Below are 12,687 nucleotides of genomic sequence, written 5' to 3'. Positions count from 1 at the left end.
CCTTGAGCTTATCTGTGCTTTAGGGATATTGATTTGTCAGCTGGGTAGACAAGAGAAAAGGCAGATACATGAGGCTACTGCCATAATCCAGGTAAGAGGACACAGTGAGGACTAGGATGGTGGCTGTACAAGAAGTTCTGGCTCTTACACAAAGATTGCTCACATGAATACCTACAGTCAATTATCAATTATATCCTAACAGAGAGGATTCATGGATAAACAATACAAAATATTCCCAAATAGCCCTACTGAAATTGAAGGGAAAAGAATTTAATACCAGCTCAAGCACTTTCCAATTCTGCTATAGCCATAGGGGTGCTTCTCCCACCCATTGTTTGTTTCTTTTTTGCTTACAGTTTCGGATCCACAGCTGGAATTCCTTTTCCCCAGAACCCTTAGCTTACTTCATTCAGGCAGGGGAAACTTGGGGCAAGCAGTAGGCAGTCTAGAGTTTGTTTCTACTTCTACCTAAGAACAAAAGAAGAAAGAGAAGCAGACATTGAGGAAAGATTATGGGGGGGGGGGGGGGCGTGGCAGCTGAAGGGATAGAATATAAAGGAAAAAGCAATAAAATAAAAAGTCCACCCTGATGCAATAACTATAAATATGATGAGTTTTGAGAGAGAGACATATATAGTGATGGAGACAGAGATGCAGTGAATCAATAAGCACTTAATAAGTGCTTACTATGTGCCAGGCACTGTGCTAAGTGCTTAAAGATATAAAGAAGGGCCCTAAAGGAGCTTATATTCTAATGGAGGTGACAACACATAGCCAGGTTATCAGGAGTTAAATGCCCAGGAGTTTATATTTGTTCCTGGAAAAATAAGGGAGCCACTGAAGCTCACTGAGCAGGAGGGTGGTATGGTCACATCTATATTTAACCCAAATCATGGGGAAACTATCTGGAGCCTAACCGATTAGAAATAAATGTGGTGATGCCAACTATACAAATAATTAAAGATAAAAGGAAAGTAAAACTACATTCCAGTTTTAAAGTTTGCCTAATTTATTAGTGTACTAGTAGAACTAATTTTTCTCCTTTAATATAAATTTGTTGATTTACCTGCATTTCCCAGTGACTTGTCTTTCCCCGTCTCAGAGAGCATGAGCTACACATATCTTGAAAGTCTCCTTGATGAAAATGAGAAATAGGCAGGCTTTCACAAATCATTTTCTATAGCAAACCACATATTCCTTCACAGAAATGACTAAAAGTACTATGAATACAAGATTTCACATTCATTCATAATTTTTTATAGGGTATCTGATCTAGCAGACCAAAATGTAGCCTGTGTATTTGTTGAGATCACATAAGATTCTCTGAAAGAAGCAATAACAGATAAACTTTGGGTGATTATCAGTATAAAACAAGTTATAAAAGAAAAAGTGTACTCACCAAATGTGTTTTCACGATCATGAAGGATGTCCAGTGCAGTCAAAATGGAAAAAAAAAAGGATTCCCTTTAGACAAGGTGCTCCAGATGTTCCTTCATTCTTGTGTTGACTGCATCAAGCCCCAAAACATTATGCTCTCTTTAATGATATACATGCACTCAAGAGCTTAGCTAAATGATCCACACAAGGGAAAAAAAAGATGAAGAACAGCTATTGTGTCCACACTATAATATGTACTAGCGTTAGACAGTCAACTTGTCTACCAGTATGTAGAAGTTGGATAGACACTGCAGGTAGATAGCATTCTGGGCTCAGAATTAAAAAGGAAGAAAATGACAAAATTTGATAGTTGGAGGGGCCCTCCCAAGCTGTTAATAGCTATGTAGTCTAGGGGTTATTAACCTGGGGTCCATGGAAAGATTTTAGGGGGTTTGATAACTTGAGACCTTCAATACTTTTGTAATTATTATTTCAATAAAATTGGTTTTCTTTGTAATCCCATTTTAAAAATTTTATTCATTTAAGAACATTGTTTTGAGAAGGGGTCCATAAACTTGACATAAAAAAGTCCCTGATCTAGCCCCACCTATACACAAAAAGTGTGACGTGGATTTTTGTTGGACATCTCAGTTGTTTCCAACTCTTTTTGACCCCAATTGGGATTTTCTTGGCAAAGATACTGAGGTGGTTTCCATTTCCTTCTCTAGTTCATTTTTATTTTAGCTGATGCAAACAGGGTGAAGTGATTTGCCTAAGGTCACACAGCTGCTAAGTGTCTGAGGCCTGATTTGAACTTTAGGAAGATGAGTTTTCCTGATTCCAGGCCCAGGATTCTATCCACTGCACCATTTAGCTGCTCCATGATGTGGATTACATTTAAGAAAATATGCAATATTTTTAAGGATCCCAAGGTATTACAAGAAACAAAGCCCCATCTTTTTAACACCAATATTCTTCTTTACCAGAAGTTATTACAACCATGTTAGTTGTAAATCATACAATTTCTAAAAAATCAAAACTGTAAATGACTCAAAAGATAATGAAGATGACAAATGGTGTATAAGTGGAAACGTTACTAACACTGACCTAGTGGCATAAGTTATCCATGAGATATATGTCCGGGAAAAGGAGGTGGGATGGTTATGTAGCAAATGTGAGGTATCAGCAGGCCAGTTCTATAGTGGTACCTACTCTGGTACTGTAAAAAAAAAAGATCTATAGAAAGGGCTTTAGCACATTAGATGGTCCCCTTATGGAAGGTTCATAGGAAAAGAGAGATCAGTCCCATAGGGTAGCCTCAGTGGGTTGAAATCTGCATTGCTGGAGGTAGTATCCACATCAGTGGATCCACTGAAGTACTGTACATCAATAAGTTAATTTAACTGAAGACAAATATCTGAAGTATTATCACTACACTGATATATTACTGTAAGAAGTACTACTTTTCTCTATCAATAGAACTCCTAACATTTAAAATTAGTATAATTTGCAGCCTCTGCTCAGTGGGTTTGAATCTGACTTTCAAGAGCTGTAATAAAGAAGGATTCAGACTATGTTAAATATTTTACAACCTGGTATCATGTAAAATTTTGAAGACCTAATGAAGTAGAACTTTACGCCTACTACTGAAAGGAAGCAATGTATTATAATAGTGAGTACAAAGAACATGGCGCTGCTGGATCCTGGTTTGCTTGTTAACAAGCTGAGTCTGGGGCACTTGCCACTTACTTATCATCTCTGGGTCTCAGTTTCTTTTTGGATCAGATCATCTCTCAGCTCCCTGCCAGTTCTAACCATCTTTGAACAAAATTATTTTGGGCCTTCTTAATGCCAAATGCATACAAACTCTTAGTAAATACTAAATGTAGTTTTATTAACCTGAAACTGCATGTGTGGTAAGGAAGATCTAGGAGGCACATAAAAAATAGGAAAGTGATGGAAATTTATCAAATACAGTATCTCTGTACTATATGTGTATGTATATAACTACCTTAAACTAAATTTGTAAATTCTTAAAATTCAGGCTTTGAAGCTCAATTCATTATTGTATTCTGATTTCTGATATATAATAGATGATAAATTATAATAATAGCTAATAGTGTTTCAACATTTACAAAAGTCAACTAAGTTTTAAGTACCTACTATGTGCCAGGCACTGCGCTAAACGCTGGGGATACACCATCAAAATAGTCTGAGGAGGTAAGAGCATGACATACCCCCATTTTACAGATGAGGAAACTGGGACATGCAAAGGTCGATGATACATGTCACACAAAATCACACACACAGTAAATGTCTGTGGCCAGACTGAAATCAAGTCTTTCTGACTCCATCAACTATCCATTGAGCCATCTAGCTGCCCTAAAAAGATTTTTATAGACTAACATATGGGATTTCATAGAGTTCATACTAAACTCTATATAAAACAAAAAGAAACAAATACAAACAATAATTAAAAAAGTCTCAGAGATAAGTTTTGATTGTATTCAAAATTTTATTTTTCAACAAAAAAACTAAGGACAATGATTTTAAATAATAAAACATGGTAAAGTCTACTCTACACATTTGTTGGTATCTTTAAAGATAGCTTATTAAATTCAATTTGGACTCCTGCAGTTCTGTTGTGATGCGCCCTATAGCACTTGTATTAATTCTTTCCATTTCATAATCAATCCATACTTCCTAAAGAAACTCTGTTTAAGTGAAGCTTCACTTTTGTGAGCTAGATTCCACTACTGCAAAAAGCACACACAGAGAACAGTAATCTTCCATATCTACAAAACATAAGAAGTCTGTTCAGCCTTTTTTGGTTTTGTTACATTGCCCACACTGAGATCAGCATAAAGCTAAATTTAAGCAAGGCATGGCATCAACCAAACTTCATTAAACACAAACCAAATACAAACACAAGTCAGCAAAATTAAGCTGTGAAATAGTGATGAAAAAAGAAACATTTAGTGGGTCACAACTAGACTGGTTTTCACTGTGCAACTTTCCTCAGGAAACATCACTACCTGATTCACATAAGAAATGGAACACGCATCAAAGCCTTTGTTCATGTAGAAAATGCCCTTCAAACAAATTCAGTGATATCATAAGGCAATAGAATATTAAACAAAGTAAAGCAATTTGGCCCAGAGAAATGCTTATATATAGTTTATACATAAGATACACACACCTATAGTACATTTTAAACTGTGTGTATATTCATCATTAGACAATTAAATGGATTGGCTCAGTGAGGTGAAAAAAGTATCCATTTTCTATAAATACATGTAGTTATTGCTAATATGCTACACATTACACCTTGACAAAGAAATTGTAATAACTTGAAAATTAAAGCTGCCATATTGCCATTGCTAGCCCTGCAATTAGCCAGTAGACATTCACTGTGACATGCCATCTAATTGTGAAGAAAAAGAAGCAAAAATATCACTATAAAAACAAAAGGCTTATGCACCATCCCTTAGATTTTTGCCCATAAAAAAAAAAGTCCAGTTCACCACAAGTTAACAACAGCCTGACAAGAGTCAAAGGCAAGTTTAAGGGTGTGATGGGAAGGGAAGGGGGAAGTACAGCATGCATTTACAACTTACATTAATCTAGTCTATTTAGTTATACAAAATTCAATTTCAATAAGACTAGACTAACTGTAGTAGGCACAAAAGAAAAGCTAACAGTAGACTTAGTTTGATACTGATTAAATTGAACAATAAACTCATCCTGCCCTTCTTAATACTCTACTGCAGTTTTAATTTATTGATGACTAGAATATTTGCTTACTTAAAAAAAGATATCAAATACCTGCATCATGAAATTACATTCTTATTAACAATAAGACATACTGTGTAAGAAAATAGGTCATGTGTGAAATGTTTCTGAAATGCATTTTTTTTCTCACAACTATCAAAACATTCACTCATACTAAAACAAAACCAACCCCCCTGAAAAAAGTTAAGGAAAAGTAGAATAAGGATTAGGGCTGCAGGGAAGGAAGGATTAAGCTACACTAATTACAGCACAGTGATTAACAATGGTTCAAGACAGAACCAACAAGAGTTGGCCAAAAAGATGCCTTCAATACATGGCTACCATTAAAAACCATACTCAGTCCACTTTTGGTTCATTGCAATGAGACGAAAAAAAAAAAAACTCTCATATATACATATAAATACAAGACTCCAGCTCTTTTTTTTTTAAGTTTTTTTTTTCTGGTTTGTTTTTTGCAAGGCCTAGTTACCTAATACAATTTATATTTGCTCTGCAGCAACTACAAGAGGTAGTCATAAAGCACAAAAAAGTTTCTCCACTAGTCCCTCACAGTCAGCACAAGGATATTAGATACTCCATATAGGCATAAAATTCCTATCTGGTCCTTTGCTAGCCGGTGGATCAAAGATGATTCCAGCCCATAAATTTACCAGACAAGCCTACTGCCAAATCTGAAATGTTCTCTACTGAAGGATACTGTCATAATGTTTGCTGCAGAGCAATTATATGTTCCTTTCTTTTTTTTTAAGGGTCCTGGAAGCAATTCTCTTGATTCTCTATTTATACAAAACAAGGTACCAGTTGGCCAAGATGACACATGTATTTTTTTTCCTTTTTCACAGATGCAAGTGCCATGCAAAATAAATTAAAGAACAGATACCAAAACATACAAGTAATAAAACTATTGAAGGTAGATTTTTAAAGCATTTATATAAACATAATTTATAATACTTCTTTCTCTTTTTTTTCTTTTTATTTTCTTAAATACAGTCACAAAGCTGTGGTTATACGTCAAGGATTTCCTCTGCCGTGCCTCCACAGCGTAATCTGTAGCGTCCTGTTCGCCAGCTTATAGTAGGGTCCCACAATGCCGATAGGAAAATGTATATTGTCATGGATTCTCGGATGAACCAAGCTACTGCATAATCAAGTTTTGAAAAACATAGAGCGCCACCCTAGGAATCACAAAAATTAACATTTAGTATTTCCTTTCTTTATTGCATTCCATATTAAGAATTATTTTGGAAACAAATCTGGTTTTTTCATTACAACTGTGCTTTAATGTGTAATTTAATTCTTTGTGTAATTAAAATTTTTAAATACAAATTTCTCATAATATCTAGTAATGGCTTCTCAATTAAAAAAATTAAGTACAAAACAAAATCATGGAATACTGAAGCAAATGTCATTGGTTCTTTCATCTATCAAATAGTATAATGTATTATTATATACTATATATAATGTATTTCCCACAGTCCACATTTCATTTACAAGGAACTGAAATAACTCTACATTCAACACCCCACTAACAGAAAATATTGCTCAAATCTAATGCCAAGACTCAGCAGAAAACTGATGAGTACTTCTGACTAAAGGGTAAAGAATTTGTTCAACTCCTTAAGCTTTAAAAAAACCTGTTTTCTCAACTAACTGCCAAACTTTACATGCTTACCCACATACCTGGACACCCCTGAGTTGAATATAGTCAAATATAAACCAGGCCAGGCAATGACACATGAAAAATACCATGATATCCCATCGAAATACATGGTGAGCTGCCCATCCAATAATTAAACTGGCAACAAAACATTCAGAAATTGGTTCACAAATTATTGTTGCAGGCAGCATATTGATTCGTAGTTTGGTCCACCTAAAAGAAAAAGACTTCTTTAAAAAATAAACAACAGCTCAATTTCAAGACTAATCAGTTTAATTTCTGGTCAGACCATTTTTTGGAAGACTACTCCTTTTAAAATTTCAAGATTTTTCTCTCATATTAGAGTGACAACACAAACTAAAAGCAGAAAGACTAGATTAAATGTAATGGTCCACACTCTGACAAATGATATAAATTGTAAAATCTAAATAAAGCTTTTTAATTGAACACTTTTAGGTGTTACAAAGATTATACAATCTAAATTATAACATTTATTTTTCAAAGGATACATACATACATGCATATGCATATGTATGTGTATGTGTGTGTGTGTGTATATATATATATATATATATGAGTATGTATGTGTGTGTGTATCCATCCCTCTCAATAGGCACTAAATAACATATCTGGCAAATTTTTTTTTAATTCACTAAATCACAGTGTAGAAAAATAAACACAGAAGGAACAAGGTGGTTTTATTTACCTGATCATTCTGGACTGAAACTGAGAAATTGAATAGGACCCAGAATTTTGCATTGCAACTTGAGTGGCCATTGCAAACTTCCAACCTCTGGAAATTAATATAATTATTAAATGAGAAATTACATATAACTCCCTATGTTAAAATATAATTGGTTACACATTTATCCACAATAATTTGATATCAGTTGTAGTTTGGAAATCTTCTGTAAAACTGATATTGAAGAAGACAAGACTAACAAACCAGAAAGAATAACCTAATTGACGCATAGCATATCTATAAGTTGCTTCAGTTAAACAATTTTTCTGTTTTCTATACTTAATTTAGCATGTGACATATCAACTACAGTTATGTAAGTACAGTAAGCTACACACACACACACACACACACACACACACACACACACACGCATGCCCAACAATGATCTGGACTCGTAGGACATAAAGCTAGATGAAACCTCAGAAATCACTTAGTGCTATTCCCTTCAATTTCACAAAGAAATTAAGGCCCCAGGAGGTAATCTGATTTGCCTATATGACATCACCCAGCAAGGACTCAAACCCAAGTGCTCCGATTCCAAATGCAGTGTTCTTTCCACTGTGCTGCTTCACTAGAAACTGACACGAAGTCAACAATGTAGCCTATGAATTGAGGTTTGGGGATTTGTTGTTTCTAATATACTTCTGGCACCAGGTTTGAAGAAATTTAATTAGAAAACACATTACTTTCAGGCATCTAAGTCGACACAGTGCTGTACCTAAGTTCAAATTTGGCCTAAGACAGATACTAGCTATGTTGCCCTGGGAAAGTTGTTTGTTTTCTTCATCTGTAAAATGGACATTAATAGCACGGACCCCACCCCCACCCCAGCCCCAGCATTATGGTGAGAAGAAAATGAGATATTTGTAAAGTATTTTACAAATCTTAAAATGATATATAAATGCTAGCTATTTTCAATAAGCAGTATTTTATAGCATAAAAATTTGAGGTCAGCTACATAAAAATCTTCATGTAACTTCTAAAAAATAAAAGCATCAAATAAACTATGGATCAATTCTGCAATCATACTCCATGCATTTTCATCTAAATTCTAAAAGGTCAAAACATTAATCTATCTAGAATCACAATGAAACATTTGCTCTTTTTCCAAATACAGAAATTCACATCTCTTCCAATGAAAAAAATCATTAACATATCACAACACATGCAACCCCTTTTAACGACTTCAAATCATAATTGTTAAATTTGAAAAATTTTTTGAAGCATCTAGGCATTTATTTCCTTCATTAGGCCACAGGTATGAATCATAAATAACTTTTGCTTTTGCACTGTTTATAATTCTTCTTATATGCTATGTATGATCACCAGTAAAAAAAAAGTTACAGCTAATGTTACAAATATTCTTTCAACTATAATAGTAACTAAACCTATGCTTTTTCTTAAAGAAGATAATGAAGCAAGAAAGAGTAGGGTTTAACTACCATGATGTAATATAAAAAACAGCTGAAGTCATGCATATGTTCTTTTGCAACTTTTAAGTCATGCCATGCATATTCTAGGGCTTGATGAAAAAAAAAAAACCAGAAGCTCAACTTCCACAGCAGACAAATTAATTTAGCATTTTAAATTGTTTCCCATTTTAAAAAAATAAAATGCCATCTCCTGTGGTTCCCTAATCTGAGGCAAAAAAATTTTTTTTAGAAAACCTGTTTATTTCTTCACCTCAACAATTTAAAAGATCCTTGATTTTGTTAGCCATGGACATTCCCCTCCACTAACACATCTATCCAAAGTGAATTGCCACAAATGGGAGTTCAGTCCCTGGTGGCCAACCTTGTACTGATAAGCCTCACTAAATTAAACAATGGACAATAAGCACAAAGTCCCTAACTGGAACTTTTCTCAAAGCCTTTCCAGCTTTGCTAGGCCTTGCCAGAGCTTGTGTCCTACTGGAATAGCCTTTAAGAATACAGGGATAGCATCTGAGTAAGATTCTGATGGGAAGAAATTTGTATACTCATTTATAATTGTTTTTAAATTACTTTTCTACATCATATACACATACTACTTTGTGCTGCTAATAAAAACATTGATTTAAATTAGCCACCTTACCGGTCAGCTATTGCTTTAGCCATAAAGTAATCTTCAGCAATGTATTGGGCAAAAGCTATGAGCCCTCCAGCTTGATCTAAGACATCCTTCCTCATCAAACACGACATTCCTGTCACACATTTGAACCCAGTAACATTAGCTGAGATATAGGACCTTGGATGTGAAGTTCCAAAATAAACCTGCCAAAATAGAAATCCAAATTAATGTTTTATGGTACTGAAATAGGAAGTATAAACAATTTTCCAAACGAATTATCTTTAAACATACATTCTATTATTTTTTGTAGGCAAATATTTAGGCTCAAAATGGAACACATGGGCATTTAAACATTTACTCAGTCTTACCTTCTTGATTTTTATGCAGTATCTGACACAGTTGACCAATTCTCTCCTAAACAACTTTTTTCTCTTTGGGTTTTCATGATACTCCTCCATCTTGATTCTCCTTCTATCTAGTCAAAACTTCACTGTCTCCTTTGCTGGATTATAATCCATGTCCTACCCCCTCAAACAGTGGCTGCATCCTAATGTTCTATCCTAGAAGCTTTTTTTGGGTTTCTCTCAACACCCCCTCCATGACATTACCAGATGCCACGGGTTCAATTATCATCTTTACAACAATGACTCCTAAATCTTTATGGCCTGCCCTAGTCTCTCCCCTGCACTCCAGTTACATGTTCCCAACTAGTTATTATAGCTTATGAATTTGAACATACCTGAAACAGATTTTATAATCTTTTCCCCATAATCTACCCCTCTTATAAACTTCCCTATTTCTGTTGAGGATACCACAATAATTCCAATCAAGCAAGTTCCCAACCTTGAATCACTCTTGGCTACACATTTTCCCTCACCCCACATATCCAATGAGTTTACTTCCATTTGCCACTCACATAGCCATCACCTTCATTCAGGCCTAAATAACTTCTTGCTTGGCTTATTGCAATAACTTCCTGATTAATCGCCCTGCCTCAGTTGCCTCCCTTCTCCAATTCAGCTTATACACAACTGCAAAAGTGATGTTACTAAAGCAGAAGGAAACACCCAACATTCCACGCTCTCTTTCCACAACTGCACAGGCCTATGCTTCATACACAGAATGCAATCCCTCCTGAAACCTCTTAGAACACCTAGTTTCCTTCATAACTCAGCTTAAGTACTACCTCCTACATGAGTCTCCCAAAATGCTAGCTAACGCCTCATATATTTTGTATCTACCTGTTTTGTACAAACTGATGTGTCTTCTCCTACAGTATTTAAGCTCCTTGAGAATATAAACTGGTTTATTTATATCTTTGTATCCCCAGCACCTAACACAATGTCTGAAACATAATGGGCACTTAATAAATGCTCTTGAAAGCTTGGTCCCAAAGAGGAGAAATGAGAAGACTTCTGCTCCTTTGCAGAGGTCAGGGTCCATGATGTGGATAATTGCAAGAACATCAGATTTTTTTCAATATGATGATCAGTTTTGCTAAATTTTATTCTCTTTTTATAAAAAATTATTTATTATAAGGGATTGTTCTCTGGGAGAGGAAGAGGAAAGGATGTGGGGGGGGGGGAATTGAGGCAATGTGAAAATAAAAGCTATCAATAAAATGTATTAATAAAAACTGCTCACTGACTGAGAAATACCTGCTCTAATAGACTGATCACTTATAGTTTTCTTTTACAAGAGGCTTGTAGGAAGGAAATAAAGAATACATCTTGCCCTCTGCTCAACAAGATTTATTTTTAAATTTTACATTAGTATAAATGTAATCTTTCACCAAATACAAATCCCACACATAAAATAAGATCTCTTTGAAAGAAAAAAAACGTAGGTACACACTACATACATAAATTTTCACAGAGATCTGTATGACACAGGTTTTATATAAGCTGGGTCAGGGGTAGGGAGATGATGCTCTGTATTCCGCTTGAGATAGTACTTTAATATTTAATTTAAATAAAAATAAAATAGTTAAATCACATATTTATAGATGGGATACTACCTGGCATTTTCAATGCTTCATGTTTTTCCAAAATTCACATGGTGGAAAAAAAATAAAAGTAATATGTTATGTGCATACCCTGAATGGCAATGCTTGTTTCCTCATTACAGATCCTGTCATAATCAGACACTTCCTATCTCCCATTAATCCCCAAGGAGAACTCTCTCTTACCTAATCTCCTGTCAATCAATTTTATTTTTTAAATTTATCTTTACCTTTCTCATACAAAAAATACAACATGATGCTTAACATAGACACATAGACACAACCCATCTTAGCTGGCTCCTCTCCATCTCCACAAACTGTATTACATAAGTCAGAAAACATATAGGCTGTCCAGTGAGGGTCAAGAGGGGAAATATGCAAGACAACCCCTTTGACATGGTGCATTTATTTACTCAAATGAGTAGACAACAGATTTTCTCCGAAAAGAAAACATCCCTGCATAGTTCGGGAATTTTTATAAAGGGAAATAGGATGAATTCAAACTTCCTTCCTACCCCTTATAAAACAATGAACACCAAGGTGTGGGTCTGACCTGAACTCAACTCCAAATATGTTTGACAATATTTTAAACAACTCAAGCAGCTACAAAGAGTACATTATAACCCAAGTATAATAAAAGACAATTCCCTGCGCCTGCCTAAGTTTTAATAAAGACCCATAAAAGGATCTCTGGCGACTTAGGGATAACATTCACCTCAATGTCCCCTAGAAGCCTTGTAGATCAGATGCAAAGAACCGACAGTCTTTTAAAAACAACAGAAATTTAAAGAGTCTACGTTAGAGCAATGGTAACATACGGTAGGCACATTCATTTTCTAGTTTCCAAAGCTAGGAAAATTTGCATGGTACATAAGGATGTGAAGTATCTAATTTTACAACAGTTCTCCAGGACTATTTTACTAAACAAAAACCACAATACTTTTGCTACCTGTACAATTTCTTGCTGTGGGGGAAAAAATGCTGCCATTCTATATTGTGTCACAGTCCAAATATTCCAAAATCAAAATAAAAACATGGCAGAGTAAATTTCTATCTCCATCTCCAGTC

At 34.9% G+C, this 12,687-nt stretch overlaps 1 protein-coding gene across 1 annotated transcript in view; it reads right to left on the bottom strand.

Annotated features, from left to right (window-relative positions):
* Nucleotides 1-3,872: 3,872 nt before the first annotated feature.
* Nucleotides 3,873-12,687, bottom strand: part of UGCG (UDP-glucose ceramide glucosyltransferase) — a 53,449-nt gene continuing 44,634 nt past the window's right edge. The window contains exons 6-9 of the mRNA XM_036741770.1: nt 9,642-9,820; nt 7,533-7,619; nt 6,850-7,039; nt 3,873-6,344 (exon numbers count right to left, since the gene is read on the bottom strand). Of these exons, the coding sequence (XP_036597665.1) occupies nt 6,174-6,344; nt 6,850-7,039; nt 7,533-7,619; nt 9,642-9,820 (627 nt within the window). The 3' untranslated portion in view covers nt 3,873-6,173. The remainder of the gene's footprint in view (nt 6,345-6,849; nt 7,040-7,532; nt 7,620-9,641; nt 9,821-12,687) is intronic.

Source organism: Trichosurus vulpecula, chromosome 1 (assembly GCF_011100635.1).
Source record: "Trichosurus vulpecula isolate mTriVul1 chromosome 1, mTriVul1.pri, whole genome shotgun sequence".
NCBI lineage: Eukaryota > Metazoa > Chordata > Mammalia > Diprotodontia > Phalangeridae > Trichosurus > Trichosurus vulpecula.
Note: the sequence above shows the minus strand (reverse complement) of the source record. Positions and strands in the feature narration are given on the sequence as shown.